This window comes from Microcaecilia unicolor, chromosome 3, assembly GCF_901765095.1.
Source record: "Microcaecilia unicolor chromosome 3, aMicUni1.1, whole genome shotgun sequence".
In the NCBI taxonomy this organism is placed as follows: Eukaryota; Metazoa; Chordata; class Amphibia; order Gymnophiona; family Siphonopidae; genus Microcaecilia; species Microcaecilia unicolor.
Window position 1 is genome coordinate 205,256,046 of NC_044033.1, and position 25,868 is coordinate 205,281,913.

The window sequence follows — 25,868 nt, forward strand, 5'->3', positions numbered from 1 at the left end:
CTCTGTTGACAAATAGCTTTCTTGCTTCTACAGTGTTACTCCTCTTCTAACAACCTGATTCTGCAGCAGACTCCACTGTGAATGTGCCTCCATATAAATCAACAAGCTGCTGCTCAATTGGCCCACTGTTTTCCTGGCCATCAAAGAATGCATAACCCATCCAGACCATCCTGCATTTCCCACTGTTGCTGCAACTGCATTGTACTGTGTACTGATTGGTTTTTACAGAGCCAGTTCGCAAAAGGTAGGGGGGTGGGCACAACTGAAAGAAAAAAAAGATTTTGTCTGAACCAGGTAAGAAAATAGGATTGCAGCTGTCACTGCTGCTCTGATTGATTCTCCTGAAACTGAGAGGTACATACCACAAAGCTCTCTAACAACCTAAATAACATCCACAGATGTCCATACATCCAGTCTCTTAGATCCTCTGCCTAAGTTGCCAGAGACACCTCTCGTTTTCCTTGAGCAAACTTTTATTAATTCCTTCCAAGCATGTGACTGTCTTTATTGTATCCTTCCCTGGTTTGAATGTATTGTGTATTTCATATAACACAGTCAGAGGTACTCTTAGCCTTCATGCTGCTCCACCCTACTGTAACTCCCCACCATCTAGCCCCCATACAAACGAACCACATCAAGAATTGGAATAGACAGTTATTAGGTTTAATTGAATTGAAGCCTTAAACGCCAAATCTGTGTAACAACTGCCACCCCAGTCTCTGACATATGGGCAAATCCCTGCCTCAGCCGTTGCTGCCTTCAACCACCAGATTTTCAGATGGCTTCTAGTAGTCACCTGCCAACCACAAATTAATCCCCTCCCCCCCACCCACATACACACATTCCATTAGCAAAGGCCAACAGCCTCCAGCATGCTCATTGTCCCAGGCAACATTTCATCCCGTACTTGTTCCCTTAACAGCAGCCTTACACTGATTTCCATCACTGTGACATGCAAAAGGATAAGAGGGTGGAAGGATATAGACCTGTATAGGAATGTTCTCCACTTCATGAAGATCTTCCTTTTGGGTCTTGTAGCTCCCTCTCTTCAGCCATGTACTCAATCCTGTTTTGTTTTTTTATTTACTCTGATTCAAATGTATATTGCAATCCTTTGCCCCTTTCCACCCTCCCTTCACACACCCATTCTTAATGCCATGAGGGCCAGCAACATCCCTGCACTATATAAATGTAGGCCAAGGAGATGCAACCCTCCCATCCTTTCAATATGAAATCTGTTTTATTGCAGTATTGAAAATGTGGACAAGTATTCGTAACTAGCAAAATAAAATGCCATTTGCACATCCAAAATTAAAAAATAATAAATGTACATTTTAACTCAGAATTCAATCCTAAAATGATCATGAGGGATGCCTGGACTCTTATAGCATCCCCACGTGAACCCCCCACCCCCACTCCTCCTTGCCTTTTAATTATTTTGCCACTTAGGGTCAGATTCTATAGATAGCAACTACAATCTAGGCATGCCCAATTCAGGTGCCTAGCGATATTCTGTAAGCTGCATCTACATTCAGAACAGCACATAGGCTGGGTGGATGTGCCCAGATATTAGCGCAGCCGTTTGTCGGTGAAAAGCTGGTATAAATGCCTGCACCTAAATCTAGGAATCTGTAACCACGCGCGTAGATGTGATCGATGGCCCTGACGCCCACACTCCTATGACCACGCCCCCTTTTGGCTGCGCACGTGGGAACTTACCCGCACCACTTCTTAGAATACGCCTAAAATGTGCGTGTAAATTCCAATTATGCCCAACTAGTGTTGATAATTGGTTGTTATTGGCCAATTATCAAGACTAATTGGCTCAATGTAGTGGCGCACATAAATTGGCCATGCGAACATATGTACACGCACTACTCAGTATGCCATATATAGAATCTGGGGATTTATGTAGCAGCACAGTGGCTCAGATGGTATTTTTTAAGCTTTGGCCAATCATTTCTCGAAGGATAGGAAACAGAGAGTGGGGTTAAATGGGCAGTATTCACAATGGAGAAGGGTAGTCAGTGGGGTTCCTCAGGGGTCTGTGCTAGGACCGCTGCTTTTTAATATATTTATAAATGATTTAGAGACGGGAGTAACTAGCGAGGTAATTAAATTTGCTGATGGCACAAAGTTATTCAAAGTCGTTAACTCGCGACAGGATTGTGAAAATTTACAGAAGGACCTTACGAGACTGGGCAGCTAAATGGCAGATAACGTTTAATGTGAGCAAGTGCAAGGTGATGCATGTGAGAAAAAACCCCCCGAATTATAGCTACATCATGCAAGGTTCCACGTTAGTTACGGATAAAGAAAGGGATCTGGTGTCATCAACGATAATGCATTGAAACCTTCTGCTCAGTGTGCTGCTGCGGCTAGGAAAGCGAATAGAATGTCTGGTATTATTAGGAAAGGTATGGAAAACAGGTGTGAGGATGTTATAATGCCGTTGTATCGCTCCATGGTGCGACCGCACCTTGAGTATTGTGTTCAATTCTGGTCGCCGCATCTCAAGAAAGATATAGTAGAATTGGAAAAGGTGCAGTGAAGGGCGACTAAAATGATAGTGGGGATGGGACGACTTCCCTATGAAGAAAGACTAAGGAGGCTAGGACTTTTCAGCTTGGAGATGAGACGGCCAAGGGGAGACATGATAGAGGTATATAAATAATGAGTGTAGTGGAACAGGTGGATGTGAAGTGTCTGTTTACGCTTTCCAAAAATACTAGGACTAGGGGGCATGCGATGAAACTACAGTGTAGTAAATTTAAAACAAATCGGAGAAACATTTTCTTCACCCAACGCATAATTAAACTCTGGAATTTGTTGCCGGAGAACGTGGTGAAGGCGGTTAGCTTAGCAGAGTTTAAAAAGGGGTTAGACAGTTTCCTAAAGGACAAGTCCATAAACCGCTACTAAATGGACTTGGGAAAAATCCACAATTCCAGGAATAACATGTATAGAATGTTTGTACGTTTGGGAAGCTCACCAGGTGCCCTTGGCCTGGATTGGCCGCTGTCGTGGACAGGATGCTGGGCTCGATGGACCCTTGGTCGTTTCCCAGTATGGCATTACTTATGTACTTATGATATTGGTTCAAACATTGGTCTTATCCCCTGAGGCAGCAAAAGTAGCAAAACAGGGGTCCTTGTCAGGACTTGGACATGTGAAAATGTTTTGCTGCTTTGTGTGTAGAGAAGTTGACTTTTTATTACTTGTGAGCACAATTTAACGTTTTTTGTTTGTTTGTTTTTTATTACATCATGGTTTGAAGATTTGTTTGTGAGACTTGGTCCCGGCAGTCATGATGTGGCCAAGCTATTGGAGGCCTTTCTGCTTCTGGAGGGGGAGTCTCGGCAGTGGGTGGAGCAGAAACTCAAGTCATTGTGCCCTGGCTGAGGGCGAAGGGCAGCAGCATCCAGAGGCAGGGTCTGCTAGCATAGGCAGAGTGGGACCTCAATCAGCGCCAAGAGCAAACGCAAGGTCCTGGGGACTCTGAAGGGATGGATCAGTGTAAGTCACAAGACCTGGCTGTCTAATTTATCCATCTCTCCAATGAAGTGGAGGCTGGAGTCATGGAGAGGTACAGGCTACAGGGTAAGGTCAGCAAAATCCAGCTCACCATGGTCACAGGCATGGCTGAGCAAGATCATTCAGTGGGAAATGTCTGTGCCTTAGAGATGGACCCAGGTCTAGCTCGTTGAGGTCCTGGCACCTATCTGTGGAGGCTGAGAAAACTGGACATGGTGCTTGCTGGCCCCCTGGGCCAGGGTCTCGCTCCTGAAGGAAGGAGGGCTGTACCCGGGAGGCAGCCCAAGTCTGGTTGTGCAGGAAGGGGTGGAATCAGCTCCCTTTTGCTGAGGGTATTGTCCTTGCTTTCCCCGGGAGGGGAGCCACCAGCCCAAAGGGTTTGCACCATCCTCTCATATAAGTCTGTGAAAAAGAGAAGGAAATATTTAAAAGAAGTGAAGAAGATAAGAATAAAAGTGGATAGTAAGAGAATCCGTCAGCGTGGCCAGGGGGATAGGACAGACTGAGGAGGAAGTGGGCATACTCTTGGGCAGGAACAGCTGGCAGGTACTGTTTTCATTGCTATGTTCGTTTCCATTTACTGACAAACATATGTACAAAAAAAGGACTTTTTCAAAAGGCTTTCGGAGCGATGGGAGAGAGTCCCTCCGTGGTACCGTCTTGTGACATCATATACAGATGGCTGACTCATCCTGCTTGTCCACTGAAAAAATAAAATACATAAGTATACAACAGCGCCACCCAAATGCAGACCTCTCAAACGTACACATGCTCCTGATGGCACATTCATTCATTTACCACCTGCTGTCGCTGCTGTCGCAAAAGAAACAATGCAGACGGTGTACATCAAAAACATCAAACCATGTACATCCCCACCATTTCAGAAAAGCCATTTCCACATGAAAAACATAATTCACACGCAGAGAATGGGTCATGAAATGATCTTCAAAGTGCCCTTCCCTCAGGCAGCTCTCACACAACCCCACAGCAGAGCTGAGAATAATTAAAATTTATAATTAGTAGAATTAGTTACCTTGCTGAAAGCTAATTAGGATTTTTTTCCTATGGTAATTAATTTGAATTAAGATACTTTAATAACCAATTATTACAATTAGCTAGTTGATCTTTCCAAATGTTTCAAACAACAATGCAAAAATAGTATCTAAAGACTAGCTATTCTGTTTCAACAGTCTAGCAAACGCAGCCTAGTATCTACAATAAGTCTTTGTTGCATTTTGCAATCAGGAAGTTCTCCAATAAGTCATCAGATAGGTTGGATCTACGAGCACTGGCAATGTACCCAGTAGAACTAAAGCATCGTTCCAAAGCAGCTGAAGTTGCAGGAACACTGTGATGTTTCAAGTGAAGCCTGTAGAGTCGAGGATATCTGTCTTTATTTGCAAACCAAAACGCCAAGGCATCTGTTGTTGATTCGTCAGCCAAATATCCATTGATTTCGTTAGCAGTTGAGTGCTGTTCAAAGTCTCCATGTATAGCCATGAAGCCAAATAAGCCATCGTCTGCAAATTCTCCTTCTGGAACAACATCAGATGATCGTATTGGTTGTCTGTTGAGACAAATACAGTCCATGTGTTCAATGAGTCGAGACTTGGCCATCAGTTCTTCTGCAGGTCCACTTGTCCACTTTAATTTGAAACCCGGATCAAGAATGGCCGACAAAATAAAATGGTCATCAGCCGTAACGTAACCAAGCCGATGAGTGAGTGAGTTCATCAGACCAGTTTTAATGGAGTTGCAATAAGGTGTTTGCACCTTGTCCAGAGCCTCTGACAGTCCAATGACAATTGGCAACACCATGCCACTTGTTGGAACATTTTCCATCTCAAGCCTAATAGTAGCCGTTGCAATGGGCTCCAGCAACGCATGCAGCTCTTTCAGTGTTGCTATGTCTTTGGCCGTAAGGCCGACGCTGGAATCAAGTTCATCGGCAAATTGCAACAGTAGTCCATGGTGAGCCGATTCAATCTTCACAATGGCTTCAACCATTGAAAATATACTTTTCCAGCATGTTGTGTTGACAGCCGGAATGTGATGCTGTGCCTCATTTTTTATTTTCTCAGTTGCTTTTCTTGATGTGTTTATGCTGGATTCCAACTTCTTACACTTTCCTATGAGTTGTTGAATCTTATCTACTCCTTCCTTCAACCCATCATTAACGACCCGTTGAAGGGTGCAAGCTATACATGAGTGGCGAACAGGCACAACAAATTTAACGCCTTCCTCTACAAATTCCCACTCTATGCCAAGTCTTATAAGTACTTCTGAGACGTCTGCCTGGCCATCGTCATTAACGTCGGCAGCATTGTCAGTAACGAGGGCAGACAAGGTGTGAGTTATTCCAAATTCCTCAGCCACAGAGCTAAACATATTGGCAATTCGCTCCCCAGTATAACTTCCGAGAAACTGTCTACATGCAAGTAGTCTGGTTCTTAAATTGCCAAACTGGATGTACGATACCACCATTCCAAAATATCCATGCATGCTTTGATTCGACCAGATGTCGGCTTGTCCTGTGCAGTAGATCACAGAGCTGAGGTCTGACTTCAGCGCAGTCACAACCTGTTCACATTTTGTTAGCACTGTAGACTGCATTGCCTTCCTACTTGGTGGATGATAGTAAGGAGTTAAGGTAGACAGTAACTCGATGAGTCCTTCATTTTCAATTTCTGATAGTGGACGCATTGATGTTATAAGATACTTTGCTATAGCACCCGTTATCTCTTCATGTTGCATCGTCGTCGCATCTTTGTCTGTAGCAAACGGTTTGATAGAGACGGGTAATGAGTTTGCATCTGAAAGTTTTCTTTTACGGGACGCCTTTGTGTTTTCAAATGACTTGAAGGCAACTGGTGAACAAACCTAAAAAAAATAAATAAATAAAAATGCTAAATTATCTAAAACTAAATCTAAAGTTGTTTTCTCTAGACGTTGGACTGTGTCCTGCGCTAAAAACAATGTGTAGAACATACATAAAATTAGCTGTGTACCCCATTCCGGCACAGAAATAATTTGATTTTTCACATGTTACAAACAAATGAATCAAAACAAATTAAAAAAAAAAACCTCACCTTTATGTGACTGATGAAGTTGGATGTAACACGTGTTGGCTTCCAGTTGCCTGTTATCACTTTTTTGCATTTCTTGCACAATGCCTTTAGCTTGACATCTTGTTCCGATTTACTAACAAATTCTGAATCTTTGTAAAACTCTGTAACGATAGCTGGCAATTCGACGGCTTCTTCATATTCAATTTCTGATACTGGACGCATAAAATATTTCGCTATAGCATCTGATATGTTTTCATGTTGCACTGTCATCACATCGGCTGCAGGAAACGTTTTGATAGCGACGTGTGATGAGTTTGCATCTGAAAGTCTTCTTTTACGAGATGCCTTTCTGTCTTCAAAAGATTTGAAGGCAGTTGATGAACAAACCTGAAAGAAAATCGAAATACTAAATTATCTAAAATCAAGGTGGAGGGGAAACAGCTTTAGATTAAAATTGTCATGCTAGAACAATATGTTTGTTACAAATTAACGAGTACTTAAACACATACATAAAATTAGCTGTGCACCCCATTCTGGCATTGAAATAAGTTTGAATTTCCATGATCATAAACTACAATTTTTTTAAATAAAATATACAAAAAAAAATCTCAAACTCACCTTCACATGACTTACAAAGTTGGATGTAACACGTTTTGGCTTCCAGCAACCTGTTATCACTTTTTTACATTTCTTGCATGACGCCTTTAGCTTAATATCTTGTTCCGATTTATTAACAAATTCTGTATCTTTGTAAAATTCTGTAACTATAGCTGGCAGCTCGTATAAATCGGCCATTATTCCAAAAGCTCCACTTTAAGCACAGCCTAAACAGAATAGAGATAACTGCCATGTAAAGGAAATAACCACTTGATCCACATCCAGCAAATCAAAGATAGCTAGAACAAAGCAGCCAGTGACTATTCATTACAAGCGACATTGGCTCCAAAGCTAATTAATAACCTGTAATTAGAATGTGTTTAATTGCCCAGCTCTGCAACACAGGGAGGCTTACAAGGCCCAAGCTAGTCCAACGGATCAGCATCTCAAATACAAGGAGAGGCAAACTAGAGGAAGCAGACACAACAAATGAAGTCAACTGACCCCGACCCCCCCCCCCCCCCCCCAAATGGCACTTCTCCCATTTCTTCCCACCCCCATCTTCGTTTGACATCTTTCCCTCCACAGCCTCTACCCTCTGATCTGGCATCTTTCCTATCCCCTCCGGCCAGCATTTTTCCTTCCACTCTCCTCCTCTCCTGCAGTCTAGCATCTTCCTCTCCCCCCACCCCACCTGGGTCCAATCTAGCATCTATTCCTCCACACACCCGTCCTTAAGTTTAACCTCTCCCCCACCTCCACCTTGGTCCAGCATCTCCCCTCCATTCTCCTCTGCTGAGCCTGATCCTGCATCTTTCCCTCCACCCTGGCATTTCCCCCCTCCGGGGACCGCCGTGTCCCTTTTTCATTCTCACCCCTTCCTCCGCGCTGGTCTCTTTAGGTATCGTCTCGCGGTTGCAGCGATTTATCCGGCCGACTCCGAGCTCTTCCGCCTGTGAAGCCCCGCCCCCTCTGACGCGATCTCCGGTTTCCGGCGGAGCGGGGCAGAGGGAAGGCTCCGGCCCGGCCGCGGGCGGCTTAGGTGAATTGTTGCAACTGAGACCAGCGCGGAGGTAAAACGGGGATGGAGGAGGCGGGACCGCGCTCGGCCGAACGTACGTGTGTCATTGCCGAATAAGCGCCGCTACGTATCTCTGTCCGGGGAGCCCAGGGACCACAGCTCCCTACCTGGAGGGGGTCTGGTGGAGGTACAGTACAAGAACTACATCTGCCTGTCTGTTGTGGGGAGGGGCACAGTACAAGGAAATACAGCTGTCTGCCTGGAGGGGGTCTGGGGGGGCACAATACAAGGAACTACAGCTGCCTGTCTGTTGGGGGGAGGGGCACAGTACAAGGAAATACAGCTGTCTGTCTGGGGGGGCACAGTACAAGGAACTACAAGCAGCCTCTCTGTTGGGGAGGGGCACTGTACAAGGAAGTACAGCTGCCTGGAGGGGGTGGGAGAGCACAATACAAGGAACTATAGCTCCCAGCCTGTCCGGAGTGGGTTCTGAGGGGGGCATAGTACCAAAGACTACAGCTCTCAGTCTTCCCCAGAGGGAGGAGGGGTAAGAGAGAGCATGTGCCCTATAGGCTCAGAAGGGTAAGGTGGACACAGTGCAATGCACTAGAGCTCCCAGCCTGTCTTATTGAAAGGGGGGGGGGGGGGGAGACAGTGCAAGGGACTGCAGCTCCCAACGTGGCCAAGGGGGGGGGGGGGGGTGCTGAGGATTACCGCAAGATACCACTTTCTAAGTGGCAACCATATTAGTTTGGTGTAAAAAAAATGACAGGCAGGCAATACGTGTGTTGGCTGGACCCCATGATCATGTGAAATAAAATTGTGTAACAACCTCCCCCCTCCTGAGGTGTATAATTATGATGCTGCTATGGCAGGTCATGACCCATACATGGGCATGGGGTCATAACCCACACTTTGATTAGTTCTGCCTTGTAGACTAACCAATTTATTGAGGCCCGAGCTTTTGAAGTCTAGAGTCCACTTCAGCTGATGCTCTATAGTTCAGGAGGTGGGTAAATACACATTAAGATGCATAGGGGGATACCGGGTATAGAGAAGGCATTGATTAGTGTGGAAAGGGAGTGATTTCAGCATAGTTTAATTAGCTTGCAACCGTGGTGACTGAGAGAAAAGAAAGCGGGATGGCCTAGGAATAGTTAAATCCATTCACTTCTGTAGTGTATATAAATCCATCATCTCTATTCAGGCTTAGGGCAATGGGTGTCAAACCTTTTGATGAGTTTCAATTCATCAGTTCCATGCTAGAGTGTCCCTTGAAAGTTCTTTTGTAGAAGTATGCAACCTTAAGGTTGTAATGTTCTTTGGTTGCTTTTCGAATGTTGTCATTTCTAATGTCAGATTTGTGTCCATTTATTCTGTTTGTCCTATCTGGACAGCAGCAGGATGTTGCTGGAAGATTACATTACAGCAGTGGTTCCCAAACTAGGTCCCGGAGGCACCCCAGCCAGTCACGTTTTCAGGATACCCACAGTGAATATTGTGGGTATCCTGAAAACTGCCTCCACTGCATTGCATGCAAATCTATCTCATGAGTATAGTGAAAGCGTGACTGGCTGGGGTACCTCTAGGACCTAGTTTGGTAACCACTGCTCTAATGTAAAAGTGGTCAATCTAGTCGACTTCAAATAAACATACGTAGATGATGGCAAAGTAGGGCAGTTAGAGTCTAGAATGGAGGAGTAGCCTAGTGGTTAGTGCAGCGGACCTTGATCCTGGGGAACCGAGTTCAATTCCCTTTGTCGCTCCTTGTGACTCTGGGCAAGTCACTTAACCCTCCATTGCACCTGTATTTACTGTGTAAACCGCTTTGAATGTAGTTGCAAAAGCAGAGAAAGACACTGTATCAAGTCCCATTAACAAGATTCCAGGCACAATGTCAAAGAGTAGCAACATTCCATATAGAATCCCAAAGAATAGCAAGATTCCGGAATCCCAAAGAGGAAGGAGTGGAGGAGTAGCCTAGTGGTTAGTGCAGCGGACTTTGATCCTGGAGAACTGGGTTGATTCCCATTGCAGCTCCTTGTGACTCTGGGCAAGTCTTCTAATCCTCCATTGCCCCAGGTACAAATAAGTACCTTTATATACTATGTAAACTGCTTTTAATGTAGTTGCAAAAAACAGAGAAAGACAGTGTATCAAGTCCCATTAGCAAGATTCCATGCACAATGTCAAAGAGTAGCAACATTCCATGTAGAATCCCAAAGAATAGCAAGATTCTGGAATCCCAGCCTGATGGTTAGTGCAGCGGACTTTGATCCTGGGGAACTGTGTTCAATTCCCACTACAGCTCCTTGTGACTCTGGGCAAGTCACTTAACCCTCCACTGCCTCAGGTACAAATAAGTACCTGTATATACTATGTAAACCGCTTTGAATGTAGTTGCAAAAAACAAAGAAAGGCATATGTCAAATACCATTCCCTGAAGATTGTAGATGGTTCTCCAGCAGAAAGAACTTTCTGGGTTAATATTGGACACGAAAAGATAAAGGAAGCCAATGAAGTTTAATGAGGAGTAACAGGATCAGAACGACTAGCCCTGGGAAGCGTTCTAGTGACAATATTTTGAAGCACTTTTCGGGTACAGCAATTTTGTTCTACCATGGATGAGATGTGGTACTCTGCTGTGCATATATATATAGAAATGTCCTTCTTACAGAATCTACAGATGCCTGCTGTAAACCATCTCATCCATAATCTGCTGTGCTGGGCTGCAGCTATCAATAACTCATCCTTAGTTTTCAAAGTTCACCTCTCCTTAACCATTCACATGTCTAGTTTTGTTTAACAAATGATTCCTGTAGTACACTTTGCACTGGCCACTTGTTTTTCCTGCGTTGCTGATCTAATTCCTTGAAAATAATTTTCTCTCAAGAGGTCAGCTTGGAAAAGAGACGGCTGAGAAGGGGATATGATAGAGGTCTACAAAATCCTGAGTGGTGTAGAATGAGTAAAGGTGAATTGATTTGTTTATTCTTTCAAAAAGTACAAAGACCAGGGGACACTCAATGATATTACCTGGAAATATTTAAAAAAAAATAGGAGGAAATTTTTTTTTTCACTCAAAGAATAGGTAAGCTCTGGAACTCACTGCCGGAGGATGTGATCATAGCAGTTAGCATATCTGGGTTTAAAAAACATTTGGGCAAGTTCCTGGATGAAAAGTCCATATTCTGCTATTGAGACAGACATGGGGACGCCACTGTTTGCCCCGGGATTAGTAGCATGGAATGTTGCTACTCTTTGGGATTCTGGAATCTTGTTACTTTTTAGGATTCCAGAATCTTCCTATTCTTTGGGGTTCTACATGGAATTTTGCTACTCTTTGGAGTTTCTGCCAGGTACTTGTGACCTGGATTGGCCACTGTTGGAGGCAGGATACTGGGCTGGATGGACCATTGATGTGACCCAGCATGGCTTTTTTTTATGTTATGTTCTGCCCATACTGTGGGCACACACCCTGCAAGCAAGAAGGGACAGGTGAAATGCTCTGAAGGATTTTGTAGCCGAATAGATCTAGCTCTTTCTGGTGCTGACCACAATGCTGCTCAGCTGCGACTGCCGGCCCTGCCTCTCCAGATGGACAGCCCAAAGCGTGTCTGGCAGCACAGCCTTCAGCTCCTCCTCTCAAAGCCCCAAGCAGCTTCCCTCTTTGTTGGCACTGCCGGCACAGCACAAGGCACTTTATCAATGGCAGACATGCTCTCCTCTCTGCTCACCAGTGCTGTGAGGTCGGTACACCAAACCTTTGACTCCGACTTCTCTATTTTTCTACTGTCTGTAAGTTATTATTTTGGAGTTGGTATCTTTTTTTTCTGACTCCAGCTCCACACTTTGCTCTTCACCACAGCCCTGTACTGTCCAATGCCATCTCTATACTCTATATTCTCCACCCCCCCCCCCCCCCCCCCCGGCCACCATCAACCTCCATTAATATATACCTGCTTCATGAACTACACTTCATACATCTGGTCCTGAAAGCTCATGCCTTCTATAAGTTCATTAGTCTATAAGATGCTATCTTCCTCTGTCTCTTCTTGAAAGGGACTGCAGCTCCCAGCCCGCCCCAGAGATGGGGGCATGGAAACAGAGGCCTGGGGATGGGTTGGCATGGGGAGGAGGATGGAGATGACACAATGAAAGAAGGCTGTTGTTGGTGATGAGGAGGTCATGGGGGAGTGGGAGATGTAGGTAAAACCGACGGGTTGAGGATGAAGTAGTGTGGAGATACTTGAGACGCATTAAGGGCATTTTCTTATTAATTCCTCTTTTTCCTTTTCTTGAGGGTTTTGTGGAGAAGACTCAAGCGATGGATTCCTTCAGCGCCATCGTACATGTGGACTTCCCAGAGATGACCAGCGCCTTACTGGACAACCTGAACCAGCTGCGCATCGAAGGCAAACTATGCGATATCTCCATCCACGTGCAGGATCAGGTCTTCAAGGCTCACCGGGCTGTGCTCGCAGCCTCTTCGCCCTATTTCCATGACCAGGTCCTGCTCAAGAACATGAACTCCATCGTTTTGCCCAACGTTATGGACCCGGTGGCCTTTGAGACTGTGCTGAGCTCAGCCTACACCGGGAAGCTGAGCATGGTGACGGATGAGATCGTCAACTACTTGACGGTGGGCAGTGTTCTGCAAATGTGGCACATCGTGGACAAGTGCACTGAGCTGCTGAAGGAAGGTCGTTCCGCCTCTAGGGCTCACTCTAGCCGTGCCAGTGAGAACCAGTCCCCCAGCAGCAGCAATTATTTCAGCCCTCGGGAGGCCCGGGATTTTGGAGCTCCGGAACACAGCAAGTACCCCAGGACAGAACGAGAAGGCTCTGAAGCTAACGATGAGGATATCCTCTTCCAATCACGGACCCTGGCGGAGAAAACTAGCGGACGTTATAGTGACTCATTCCAGACCAGCAAATTTATCCTGGAAACAGATGATGATGTGAGCGACGGGGAGTGTAGTTTTCGCCGGCCTGCTTACGTGCAGCCCAGTATCATGCCCCAAAAGCAGTGGGTCTTTGTGAAGAAGGAGAAATCGCAAGAGGACCTGGTGCTTACCTGTGAGGAGGATGAGGACCCCGTGGATGCCACCCCGGCTGCGACGGCACCACCACCGCAGGACACCCCTGGGCCGTCCGACGGAATAGACCACCCACTTAGCATCAGCAACATCCGCACGCTAACTGCCAGCGAGGTGCCAGAGAGCAAGACCCCCGTCCACAACGATCAGCGGCTGGAGGAGCAGGTTAACTTCTGCGAGTCCTCGGAGGACTTCTCCTACAAGGTGGGCGAGGAGAGCCCCGGCCATTTCTCACAGCGGGCACTCATGCCCATGGACATGCAGGGCAATCAGATCCTAGTGTACCCACCCCAGGCACCCGTAGAGCACGGAGCGGTGCAACTGAACGGCAGCGGTGGCGGGGGAGCGTCCAGCGACAGCAACAAAATCTTCATGTGCCACTGCGGGAAGGCCTTTTCTCATAAGAGCATGCGGGACCGGCACGTCAATATGCACTTGAACCTGCGGCCCTTCGACTGCCCTGTCTGCAACAAAAAATTCAAGATGAAGCATCACCTAACGGAGCACATGAAGACCCACACCGGCCTGAAGCCCTACGAGTGTGACGTCTGCAGCAAGAAGTTCATGTGGAGGGACAGCTTTATGAGACACAAGGGCCACTGTCAGCGCAGACACCACATGACCATGGTCAAGAAGGAAGACAGCACCTGAGCCCCGCCCCCTCTGTCATGTGATTGGGTAGAGCCTTGCCCCTCTGCTGTCATGTAACCATGTGGAGTCCCACACACCCTGTTTTTGTCCCCTGAAGCTGCCTGTTGACAACGTGTGTGTGTGTGTGTGTGTCTGTATATACATAGAGGTGTATAATTCCACTGCCTAACTGCTCACCTCTCATCCAGTCACTGAGTGAGAGCGTGAGGGTCGGCATTTGCACATTTTCTTAGTGGTACGAAGCTGAACTTGTCCGAGCAGTGGGCGAGTCTCCCCAGCTTGCCTATATTTTGACTGCTGGTGCCGCCGAGTCCTGGAACCATCACCACAACCCAATCCTACTGGTGGGCGTATCTCATACTTTGCCAGGAGGGGGGGGGGGGTTCACATAGTCGCATCTCCAGGTGGGAGACTCCAGGCTGCACGGCTGGGCGAACAGAAGCAAAGGTGCACTGAGGACTCAAATGCGTGATGTAGCTGTTAATAGGGAGGGGAGCTCGGTCACGGCCTCTCTCTTTCCTCTTTTAGTCCTGGATGTGCAGTTGAGGGGATTTGACAGGACAGTATCTCCTTTAAAATTTTTATTGTCTGGTATTTAAAGAGCTTCTTTGGTTTATCCGGTGTCTGCCTCCTGTATTTTTCTCTGTTGTACCCGTGAATGAATAGCTGTGTTTGTTTTCCTGTCTGCGACTCTTCTGACTGATTTCTAAACCTTCAGAAGTTGGGTTAGAAGGGGAAGGCAAGGTGGGAATCCTATTCTAAATGCAGGTCTGGAAATTCACACTGGGGACCCCACAGCAGGGTTCTAGCAAAGTGGCCTCCTTTTCACACACCCCTGCAGAGAGAGGAATGAACTTTACTTGCAACTTAGTTTACTCCTTCATTATAAGTGAGCATCAGCTTGTGGTATAGGTTCAGTACCAATGAGCTTAAATCAGGAGTGGGCAACCCCGGTCCTCAAGGCCCACAGCCCAGCCGGGTTTTCAAGATTTCCACAATGAAGATGCATAAGATTGATTTGCAGGTACTGCTTCCATTGTATGCAAATAGATATCATTCATCTTCATTGTGGAAATCTTGAAAACCCGGCTGGGTTGTGGCCCTCGGACCGTGGCTGCCCACCCCTGGCTTAAAATGTTTCCTTCTGTTTTTGTCTTTGATTGAACTGGTGGAACCTAGACACACACACCCCCCTCTTTTTGTTTTTTTTTCCTTTTGACCAGGGATTCTCAACCCCTCAGCCAGTCAGGGTTTCAGGTTACCTGCAATGAATGTGCATGAGACAGAGGCAGCGCATGCAAATTTATCTCATGCATATTTATTGTGGGTATCTTGGAAAAACCTGGCTGGGCTGTGGGCCTTGTATTCATACTTTCAAATAAATGAAGCAAATTGGTGAGGTAAGACTTCCCTTCCTAACAACAGATCATCAATTTCTTCACGGAAAGGCTGGTGAACTCACGGAACAGCCTCCCGATGAACGCGATAGAAATGAAAACAAGAGCTTGGGACAAATACATAGGATTTGTAAGGGAATGATAGGGGGAGTAGATAGCACGGATGGGCAGAATGGATAAGGCCATAGTAACATAGTAGATGACGGCAGAAAAAGACCTGCACGGTCCATCCAGTCTGCCCAACAAGACAAACTCATATGTGCTAGTTTTTGTGTATATCTTACCTTGATTTGTAACTGTCATTTTCAGGGCACAGACTGTGCAAGTCTGGCCAGCACTATCCCCGCCTCCCAACCACCAGCCCCGCCTCCCACCACCGGCTCTGGCATAGACCGTATAAGTCTGCCCCACACTATCCCTGCCTCCCACCACCGGCTCTGGCACAGACCATATAAGTCTGCCCAACACTATCCCTGCCTCCCAACCACCAGCCCCGCCTCCCACCACCGGCTCTGGCACAGACCGTATAAGTCTGCCCCGCACTAACCCCGCCTCCCAACCACCAGCTCTGCCTCCCAATCTCGGCTAAGCTCCTGAGGATCCATTTCTTCTGAACAGGATTCCTTTATGTTTATCCCACGCATGTTTGAATTCCGTTACCATTTTCCTCTCCACCACCTCCCGCGGGGTCTTTATCCGCCTTCATTTTTCTCTGTTTCAAGCTTGTCTGCTGCTTGTCGTTTACACCCCCACCCCCCATGGTTGTCATGCCAAAGACCTGACTAAGGTCGTTACATGTACTGTCATGTGACCAGTAAATTGTTTAGTATTTTGTCTGGTCTCTTGTTTTTGTGTAACTATAGGGCAGGGGTTCTGAAACCAGTCCTTAGGCTACACCGAGCCAGTCTGGTTTGCAGGATACGTACAGTGAATATATATGAGAGAAATTTGCATTCTCTGCCTTCATTGTATGCAGCCTTCTCTCGTGATTGTGGATATCCTGAAAGCAGGACTGGATAGGGCGATACCCCAGGACTGGCTTGAGAATCACTGACTAGGAGCGGGGATAAACAGCACTAAGGCCTTTTGGGAAGAGGGTGTCAAACTGTCCATTGGAAACACTTAGCAGGACTCTGGTATGTTAACCAGATTTGGCAAACAAGAAGCAAATTAGAGACTGGGAAATAAACCAGGGCTGCAAAGTTTTACCCAGTTCCAGGAGGGAGATGTCTGGGTAAGTTCTGGTTAACGTCCTAAAGCAGTGTGGGATTTGTAGTCTGTGATTCCATCCATTGAAATCAGGGCTGAAGATCCCATAACACCTCATGAATTTTTTTTAGAAATACCGCACTGGGTTGTTTGGTAACACTGATCAAATTGACTGCTGTCATTCCTCTTCTACGAGGATGTGTCCTTTTGGGCCCCTCCAGGTTTTTTGATTTTTAGGTAAATGTCTCCCCCAGCCCTCTTAGAGGACAAATCCTTTATGTACCCATGATTAATATGCCAAGCCCCGTCATGAACAAAACCACCCCCTGCCTATCAGTCAGTCTGAACACATTGGGGGCAGATCTGTAAACTGGGCACTAAGCTCGTATAATGCACGCCAGATTTCTTATCTTATATCTAGTCTAAGTTTGCAGTTACGCTCTAAACATGAGGCACAATTGCGCCATATCTCTGGCTGGCATAAATGCAGCAGTTCGATAAACTGCACCTGCCCCACCCATGCTAACACCCCTGGCGAGAGAAACTAGGTGCACTGTGCATAGAATCGGGGTGTAAATCTGTTACATACACAGCTGTTAATTACTCCGCGTTACATTGCCTACCTACGCTTAGGAGCCATTTATAGATTTTGGGGGGAATTGCAGATAAGAGAGAGGAGAGCCAGGCTACCGAGTTGGTGGTGTCTGATCTCCTCTCTCTTTTCTTCCGCTGCTCTCTGCTCACTCGCTGGCCTTCCTCTGGCTCCTGCAATCACCCAGGGTCCTGTAGACTATTGCAGTGAGATCGCTCCACGTTCAGAGAAATAGAAGCCACACGTAGAAAGTGACACACCTAGACGGCTGAGGGGAGATAGGATAGAGGTCTGTAAAATAATTGAGTGGAGTGGAACGGGTGGACGTGAAACGTTTGTTTACTCTTTCCAAAAATACTAGGGCTATGGGGCATGCAATGAAGCTACAAAGTAGTAAATTTAATACAAATCAGAAAAAATGTGTCTTCACTCAACATGTAATTAAACTTTGGAATTCGTTGCCAGAGAATGTAGTAAAGGCGGTTCGTTTAGCGGGGTTTAAAAAAAGGTCTGGACGGCTTCCTATAGGTGAAGTCCATAGACCAGCAGTTCCCAAACCTGGTCCTGGAGGCACCCCAACCAGTCAGGTTTTCAGGATATCCACAATGAATATTCATGAGAGAGATTTGCATGTACTGCCTCGACTGTATGCTAATCTATCTCATGAATATTCATTGTGGATATATTGAAAACCTGACTGGCTGGGGTGCCTCCAGGACCAGGTTTGGGAACCACTGCCATAGACCATTATTAAACTGACTTGGGGAAAATCCACTGCTTATTTCTGGGATAAGCAGCATAAATGTTTAGTACTTTTTTGGGATCTTGCCAGGTATTTGTGACCTGGATTGGCCACTGTTGGAAACAGGATGCTGGGTTTCATGGTCCTTTGGTCTGTCCCAGTGTGGCAATACTTATGTAATTTTAAAAACACTTCTTTCATTTAAGAAAGAAACCGAGAGGCAGGAGAAGGTGGCATCTATGACCCTGCGGAGAAGAGAACAAAACAGGCGATTTACCACCTCACATAGATCTTTCATCTTCACAACAGGCCTTTATGGAAAACCTTGCAGCAGTGTGAAATATTCAGTCGCTGCAGGCGAAGGGGACTTTGTTTTCTGCACTGTTATGAATCATACTAGTAATAATGGGGGGTTCTGATTTTTGGATTGAACTGTGATAAACACTGATAACATCCCTGATGCAAAGAAAACCAAATTAAAATAGATGTTTGTTGGATGAACATCGCTTCCCCCTGTGCTGTCTCACGACTCCTCTGCCTTGTTCTGTATCACCCACCACCACTTTTGTAACTTAGTAAATGACGGCAGATAAAAACCTGAACGGTCCATCCAGTCTGCCCAACAAGTTAAACTCATTTTACTTGATATGCGATACTTTATATGTATACCTGACCTTGATTTGTCCTTGCCATTCTCAAGGCACAGACCACTGTTCCTGTACAAAAAGTTCTGAAGATTCTGGAATCCCAATTAGTGGCAACATTCCATATAGAACCCCAAAGAGTAACATAGTAAATGACGGCAGATAAATGGTCGCCTCATCTCAAAAAAGATATAAAGGAATTGGAGAAGGGCGACGAAAATGATAAAAGGGATGGGACGACTACCTTATGAGGAGAGGTTAAGAAGGCTAGGACTCTTTAACCTGGAGGCTGAGGGTTTATATGATAGAGGTGTACAAAATAATGAGTGGGGTAGAACAGACGGATGTGAAGCTTTTGTTTACGCTTTCTAACAATAATAGAACCAGGGGACATAAGATGAAATTAGAATGTGGTAGGTTTAAAACAAATTGGAGAAAGTTTTTCTTTACTCAGCACTTGGTTAGACTCTGGAACTCATTGCAGGAGAAGGTAGTGACGGCAGCTGGCCTTGCTGAGTTTAAAGGGGGTCTGGACAGATTCCTGAAGGAAAAGGCCATTGATCGTTATTAAATTTTGGGGTTTTGCCTTGGGGCCTGGATTGGCCGCTGTCGGAGACGGAGTGCTGGGTTTGATGGACCTTTGGCCTTTTCCCAGCATGGCAGTACTTATGTACCTGAATGATCCATCTAGTCTGCCCAACAAGATAAATTCATTTTACATGGTATGGGATACTTTATATGTATACCAGAATTTGATTTGTCCTTGCCATTCTCAGGGCACAGACCGTAAAAGTCTGTCCAGCACAGTTCCAGTACTAAAGGTTGTGACGCTACCGTTGAAGCCCCTTAAAATTTACACTCAAGCCCATTCATATCTATTCTCTGTACTGACAATATCTGAGTGATACAGATGAGTCTGCTGGTAATGGTGCACTTAGCTCCCCTGATGAATCTTAAGTGAAACAGTGATTACCATCAGGACACTTTTTATGCTAAGTGTTTATGGCACAATTATAATTGCGATATGATTTTGGAAATTATTTTGAATTTTGTGCACATGAATGATAAATTGAGGAGTTTTTTTTAGACCGATGATAATAAAGGAATCTCATAAATAATGGTACATGAGATTTAAAAGTTACCAGTATTGGATTTTTGAGGTCTTTTTCTTCCTCTTATATTTTAATTTTATGTAAAGCTGTGACTGAGAATACATAAAACATAAATACAGCATGGATGGCTGAAGACATCAGCATCAGAGCCTCATGCAGGAGTTTTATTTTACAGATGAAGTATGAAAACAGCATGGACAGCTGAAGAGAAGATCATCAGTCCAAATCAAGGGTTGTGCTGATAAAAAGTATGAATACAGCATGGACAGCTGAACACCTCTAACAAAAATGGGCATGGCCACAATAAAAGGCACATATCTTTGTAAAAGGGTAAATAGCATTTAAAAAAAAAAAAACCAGGAGAGCTAGAAATAAGACCACACTACAGGATGCTTATAGGAAGAAAAGACTCTAAATGGTTTTTTCAGGGTCTTGAGTGCTTAAAAAGTCTTTATTGAGGACTGCAGATAACTAATCCTTTCTAGCTGATTCCCTCCTCCAGCTCAACCTGCCTCATTCAGGGCTGGATTTACTAAGGCTTTTTTTTTTCCCATTCCGGAGGTAATTTTATAGAACCATTTTGTCTTTTATAATATTAAGTCACCTCTACAAGTACACAGTGTGTAAGTAGACACACACTTGCAGATCAGAGGTTCTCAACTGGGCCCACCCAGCCAGTCAAGGTTTCAGGATATTCACAATGAAAATGCATGAGATACATTTGCATACCAAGGAAGCAGTGCATACAAATCTATCTCATGCATATTCATTGTGGATATCCTGAAAACCTGACCTGCCTGGGTGTGCCCTGAGGACTGGGTTTAGAAGCACTGTTCTGTTCTATACTTCTAAAATTCCCTAAGGATTCCAAGCGGTTTATATGTAAGAAAGGACTCCAATAATAATGGAGAGAATAACAAATATCACAACTGCCCAATCATTATAAAACAAAAAAAAATCTAAAAATAACAGCTTCTAAAAATATTAAAGAAACAGGTTAGTTTTGAACTAGGAAAGAGGAAAAGGAAGAAACATCTCAAATCCAGAGGGAGTCCATTCCACAATCTTGCTCCGACGCATGGAAACGAGCCTCAAAAATAGATGTAGACTGAAAATGTTTCAAGAAGGAAATCCCAGTTTACAAGTTCTGATTGGTACTGCAAGCCTTTGATGTGTAAGACAAAGACATTTGACTTCCATGGCTATTCACTTGCGCATTTTGAATCACTTGACCACATCCTCAATGAACATTGTTGTATGCAGTTCAGTTTGCCTTGTTTCACTACATCATTTGTATATTCACATACCCTACTACTGTTTTAAACTGTTGTTTGAAGTTTAGTTACATTGTCACAGTGGTTCCCAGACCTGGTCCTGGAGGCACCCCAGCCAGTCAGGTTTTCAGGATACCCACAATGAATATTTATGAGAGAAATTTGCATGCACTACCTCCGTTGTTTGCAAATCTCTCTCATGAATATTCATTGTGGGTATCCTGAAAACCTGACTGGCTGGGGTGCCTCCAGGACCAGGTTTGGGAACCACTGCCCTTGCCAGTCAGGGTTTCAGGCTATCCACAATTAATATGCATGCGACAGATTTGTATATAATGGAGACAGTGTATGCAAATCAAGTTCATGCCTATTCATTGTAGATATCCTGAAAATCTGACTGGCAAGGGGTACTCCAGGACCGGACTTATGGAACACTGTTGTACAGCAATGTTTCCCAAACCTGGTCCCGGAGGCACCCCAGGCAGTCAGATTTTCAGGATCTCCACAATAAATATTCATGAGAGATTTGCATACAGTGGAGACAGTGCATGGAAATCTCTCTGAGTATTACTTATGGATATCCTGAAAACCTGAGTGGCTGGGGAGCCTCCAGGACCAGGTTTGGAAACCACTGTAGCGGGCTCAGGAGAGGAAATTGAGCAGAGTACACGCCAATCAAATTTCGGTTTTGGATTTGGCACCAAAACTGACCTGAAAACCAAATTCGGGTTTCAGCTGAAAATGTCCATGCTGGGTTGGGAATGGCTATAAATTATAGCAGTGCTTCTCAGCCCAATCCTCAGGGCACACCCAGCTAGTCTAGTTCTCAAGCATATCCATTGTGGATATTCTGAAAACCCGACTGGCTGGGTTTGCCGAGGACTGGATTGAGAACCCCCAAATTGCTATAATTTATGCCAGTGCTTCTCAACTCTACATAAGTACATAAGTATTGTCATACTGGGAAAGACCAAAGGTCCATCAAGCCCAGCATCCTGTTTCCAACAGTGGCCAATCCAGGTCACAAATACCTGGCAAGATCCCAAAAAAAGTACAAAACATTCTATACTGCTAATCCCAGAAATAGTGGATTCACCCCAAGTCCATTTAATAATGGTCTATGGACTTTTCCTTAAGGAAGCCGCCCAAACATTTTTTTAAACTCTGCTAAGCTAACCACCTTTACCACATTCTCTGGCAACAAATTCCAGAGTTTAATTATTTTTTGCCGGCTGGAGACACACCAAACCTGTCAGGTTTTCTGAATAAGCACAATAAATATGCATGAGAAATTTGCATACATCAGAGACACAATATATGCAAATCTATCATGCATATTCATTGTGATGATCCTGAAAACCTAACTGGCAAAGTGTGCCTTCAGCAGAGGGGTTGGGAAACAGTGATTTAGGGGCGGGTGAACTGACCATTGGAATAATAGGGCTGTGCTGGGGGGGAGGGGGCACTCTCCCTCGCTTCCATCTGATTTGATCACTTTTGATAGGTGGTTAGGGGCCCATAGCCCTTATTGCCTGAGGGCCCAGCACACTGTCAGTCCCCCCCCCCCCCCCCCGCCTTGTCTGACTCCAACCATGTACAGTACACACCCACTTTCAAACTCATGGTATTTACATATTTATGCATACATGCTGGTATTTAAGTCGTTTACACGTGTTAAATGTTGACAGCCTCTTTGTAAAATTAACCAACCCCCCCCCCCCCCCCCCAAGAGCTGCCAAGTTCCCCATTCCAGGAGGAAGATGTTTTGTCCGGCCCTGGTTTTAAACTTACATCCTTAGTAGAGAGGTGTGTGTTAGTCCACTTTTAAAGGTAATCAATAGAAATAAAATAAAACATGGAAAAGAAAATAAGATGATACCTTTTTATTGGACATAACTTAATACGTTTGTATTAAGTATTAAGTTATGTCCAATAAAAAAGGTATCATCTTATTTTCTTTTCCACGTTTTATTTCTATTGATAAACTTATGGTCCCATAATGCACCAGGATGAGGTTGGCAGATATCCAAGACTGGCCAAGTCACCCTCCTAAAATAGGTAAATTGGCAGCGCCTCTGGGGGGGGGGAGGAGGAGATTAGCCAGTCTGTGAAAGAGAAAGTGAAAGTGGGGATCGTCTGGTGGCTACTTTCTGACTGCATCTGAGCTTTGTTTCTTCGGTCTGTGGGTCGACACAAGGACAGACGGACACTTCTCCCCCAGACATGGTGCAGGTCTGCGGATTGCTCTCACTACTGACCCCCGCCGCGGGTAAGTCCCAGGATTTCCCCTTCCGCTGTAATAAACGGAGTGGGAAAGCAGCAGGCAGAGGCGTGCATGTGGGTCCGTTTCCCATACCAGAACCTTTCTGGGTCTGACAACGTGTCCGTCTCTGCCAAAAGTCGTCTGTAAATGAGAGACTCACGCCTGCAAAGCCGGAAAAATAACACGGAGGGTACCCGGATCTTGGTGTTGTTCAGGGTCCTGTGTTCCGGTCTGGGGGCAGGAGGTGACGGATTTTGCAGCTCCAACTTTGAGAAATGCACATCTCGGGTTCAATGCAGAAAGAAATGCTTTTTTGTTCTCCAGCATGCGTTGAGAGTCTGTAGCCTGCTAGGTATGGGTGGGCCAGTCCCAGTCCTCCAGGCCACAACCCAGTTGGGTTTTCAGGATTTCCACAATGAATATGCATGACATTGATTTGCACCTACTGCCTATCTCATGCATATTCATTGTGGAAATCCTGACAGCCTGACTGGTTTGTGGCTGCAAGGACTGGTGGTTGCCCACCCCTGTAAGTTTCTTTGTGCACTACAGTGTTTCTGAAATCTGTTCCGAGGGACCACCAGGCAGTCGGGCTTTCAGGAGATGCCTACTGAATACGATCGTGTAGGGTCTATACGAGGGTGCCTAAATGAAAAGACACACAAACATGATGAAAGACTGTTGACACAATTGTGTGAACTATTGAATATTCTAAAGATATTACCGTGTTTGGTGAGGGAAAATATAATGTGGTAGCATTAAATGCTGTGGAATGGATAAAAAAAAACCCGATATATTCGATTGTTTAAATTTGGGGAATTATGTGTGACATAATCACGCAGGGTGCTGTAGTATTGTTTAAGTATTTATGTGATTTTATATAGTTGAATGTGGTTTGGTATGAATGACTGTGTTTGGATGTGATTGAGGATTTCAGACAATAATTGAGATATAATATGTTAAAGTATTTAATAAAGATTGGGATAATTTGCAATGGTTGTTGAAAATGTAATATGTTTTATATGCAACCATTTATTGAGAGTGAACCTAAGTAAAAACTGTGTACTGAATATGCATGAGACAGATTTGCATGCCTGTCTCCTGTATTATATGCAAATCTGTCTCATGCATATTCAGTAGGGATCTCCTGAAAACCTGACTGGCTGGTGGTCCTCCAGGTGTAGCAGTCTGTATTAGAGATTGACACGGGGATAAAGTTTGGTTCTGTCTCCGTCCCCGCAGGTTCTGTCGCGGGCCCTGTCTCCCTCTGCCCCGTCTCCATGGGCTCTGTCCTCATCTTCAGAAGCCTTGAACAATTATGATGTTATATTTAAATCTTTTTATGAAAGTATAAAAAGGAACAATATGCTGTCAACTATTGTGTATAAATTACAAATAGAAAACAATAATAACAGCGAGCAGCTATAATAACCCTCCTTCCCACCACCACCCTCTACCCTTCCAACCCCAACGATAGCTGAATTCTACTACCCCAAGGAATCCTAATCCACAAAATACAACCCATTCTGTATTGAGAAATATGCCCTATGAAGCTGTATTACGATTTGTAATCTCTGGGTGAATAAGAAGTCATCAACAATCTCAGGATTCAGTCTAGCTCTCTTGTCTTCCACAGTCCCTCCTGCAATGGAAGATGTCTTCTTAGAAGATGTGCTGGTAGCAGGATGTACAGGATCCCCCAGGCAAATTTTGCTAGTTATGGCCAGCATGTTTGCTTGTTTTTCCAAAAAAATCAAAAGATCATTGCCTGCATCACTGAAACATAAATAACAGTTGAGTTCATTAACAGGCTTCAATGTAAAAAATAACATGGGTACAAAGTTTGTCCCCATCCCTGTGGGCTCTGTCCCCATCCCCGCAGTTACTGCAGGTCCCTGTCCCCATGTCGTTCTCTAGTCTGTATGTCATAGTCAGAGGTGTCAACAGTGGGGGTGCACTGAGCACCCCTGATACTGAGCCTACTCCAGTGTGGAAGGATAATTTTATATTGAGATTAGTCATTAGTCATTTTCATAAGCCGGTTCCTATAATCCAGCTTGTTCTCTTTTCCCAGTAGGAAGTGAATGAAGAGCATTTTGCTGTTGCTCTGTGGTTCCTTCAGTTACGTGTTGAATTATTTTTTTTATGTCACAGTGTCTGGTAGTGGAGGGTGTTGGTGTTATTTAACATTTTGCATGGTGAGTACGGGGATGGGGGGAGAGAACCCCCTACTTCTGCTCTGCTTCCATTACTGAGTTCGCGCTGTCTTTTCACAGAACTGAAGGTGCTGGGTTTGTTTGGGGTCCCGTCCCATTTTTGGTTGTTTAGGAAACTTTGAATTTATGGTGGAGAGCTTTGATCCCCTAGAAAAATCAGAATTATAGTCTCTCCCAGAGTCACTTGCAGGGCCGGGAGCCAGGGCTGGGGTTAAACATAGTAACGTAGTAGATGATGGCAGAAAAAGACCTGCACGGTCTATCCAGTCTGCCCAACAAAACATGCAGGACCCAGGGCAGAAACTGGAGAGGGGACTCCGAAGCCCACTTGCAAGTTTGAGGCCCTGTGTGGCAGGGCGTCCAGGGCAATTGCCTGTTTGCCACCTGCAAACACCAGCCCTGCCAGGATTTGCAGTAGATCTCTAGTAGGTTAGGTTCTGTTGCAGACCT

At 45.1% G+C, this 25,868-nt stretch overlaps 3 protein-coding genes across 7 annotated transcripts in view; 2 read left to right on the forward strand and 1 right to left on the reverse strand.

The window, feature by feature from the left end:
- Positions 1 to 4,605: 4,605 nt before the first annotated feature.
- LOC115466142 lies at positions 4,606 to 8,163 on the reverse strand. Of its 3 annotated transcripts, none has more exons than XM_030197209.1 (4): positions 8,075 to 8,163; positions 7,236 to 7,426; positions 6,624 to 6,989; positions 4,606 to 6,414 (listed from the first exon to the last, which is right to left on the reverse strand). In XM_030197209.1, exons 2-4 carry the CDS (start codon positions 7,395 to 7,397, stop codon positions 4,747 to 4,749), a joined length of 2,196 nt encoding a protein of 731 aa, XP_030053069.1. In that variant the 5' UTR covers positions 7,398 to 7,426; positions 8,075 to 8,163; the 3' UTR covers positions 4,606 to 4,746. The 3 variants fall into 3 exon arrangements, with proteins under 3 accessions (XP_030053069.1, XP_030053067.1, XP_030053068.1); XM_030197207.1 differs by having other exon boundaries at positions 7,221 to 7,426; positions 8,075 to 8,162; XM_030197208.1 differs by lacking the exon at positions 8,075 to 8,163 and adding an exon at positions 7,563 to 7,602 and having other exon boundaries at positions 7,221 to 7,426.
- A 26-nt stretch (positions 8,164 to 8,189) lies between these two features.
- On the forward strand, positions 8,190 to 14,652 carry ZBTB22 (zinc finger and BTB domain containing 22). 3 transcript variants are annotated; one of them, XM_030197212.1, is made up of 2 exons: positions 8,190 to 8,272; positions 12,524 to 14,652. In XM_030197212.1, the coding sequence occupies exon 2, from the start codon at positions 12,548 to 12,550 to the stop codon at positions 13,967 to 13,969; it is 1,422 nt and encodes a 473-aa protein (XP_030053072.1). In that variant the 5' UTR covers positions 8,190 to 8,272; positions 12,524 to 12,547; the 3' UTR covers positions 13,970 to 14,652. The 3 variants fall into 3 exon arrangements, with proteins under 3 accessions (XP_030053072.1, XP_030053070.1, XP_030053071.1); XM_030197210.1 differs by having other exon boundaries at positions 8,202 to 8,407; XM_030197211.1 differs by lacking the exon at positions 8,190 to 8,272 and adding an exon at positions 10,583 to 11,194.
- An 8,363-nt stretch (positions 14,653 to 23,015) lies between these two features.
- TAPBP (TAP binding protein) overlaps positions 23,016 to 25,868 on the forward strand; it is a 39,729-nt gene continuing 36,876 nt past the window's right edge. The window contains exon 1 of the mRNA XM_030197213.1: positions 23,016 to 23,208. Within this exon, the coding sequence (XP_030053073.1) occupies positions 23,163 to 23,208 (46 nt within the window). The 5' untranslated portion in view covers positions 23,016 to 23,162. The remainder of the gene's footprint in view (positions 23,209 to 25,868) is intronic.

Bases quoted from the DNA above. Each gene is read 5' to 3' on its own strand.
- LOC115466142 (XM_030197207.1), bottom strand. From the start codon at position 7,397: ATGGCCGATTTATACGAGCTGCCAGCTATAGTTACAGAATTTTACAAA. The intron at 6,990-7,220 runs GTGAGTTTGAGA...ATTTTCTTTCAG, and splicing joins ACTTTGTAAGTCATGTGAAG to GTTTGTTCATCAACTGCCTT. The intron at 6,415-6,623 runs GTGAGGTTTTTT...TATTTTTTTTAG, and splicing joins ACTTCATCAGTCACATAAAG to GTTTGTTCACCAGTTGCCTT.
- ZBTB22 (XM_030197212.1), top strand. From the start codon at position 12,548: ATGGATTCCTTCAGCGCCATCGTACATGTGGACTTCCCAGAGATGACC.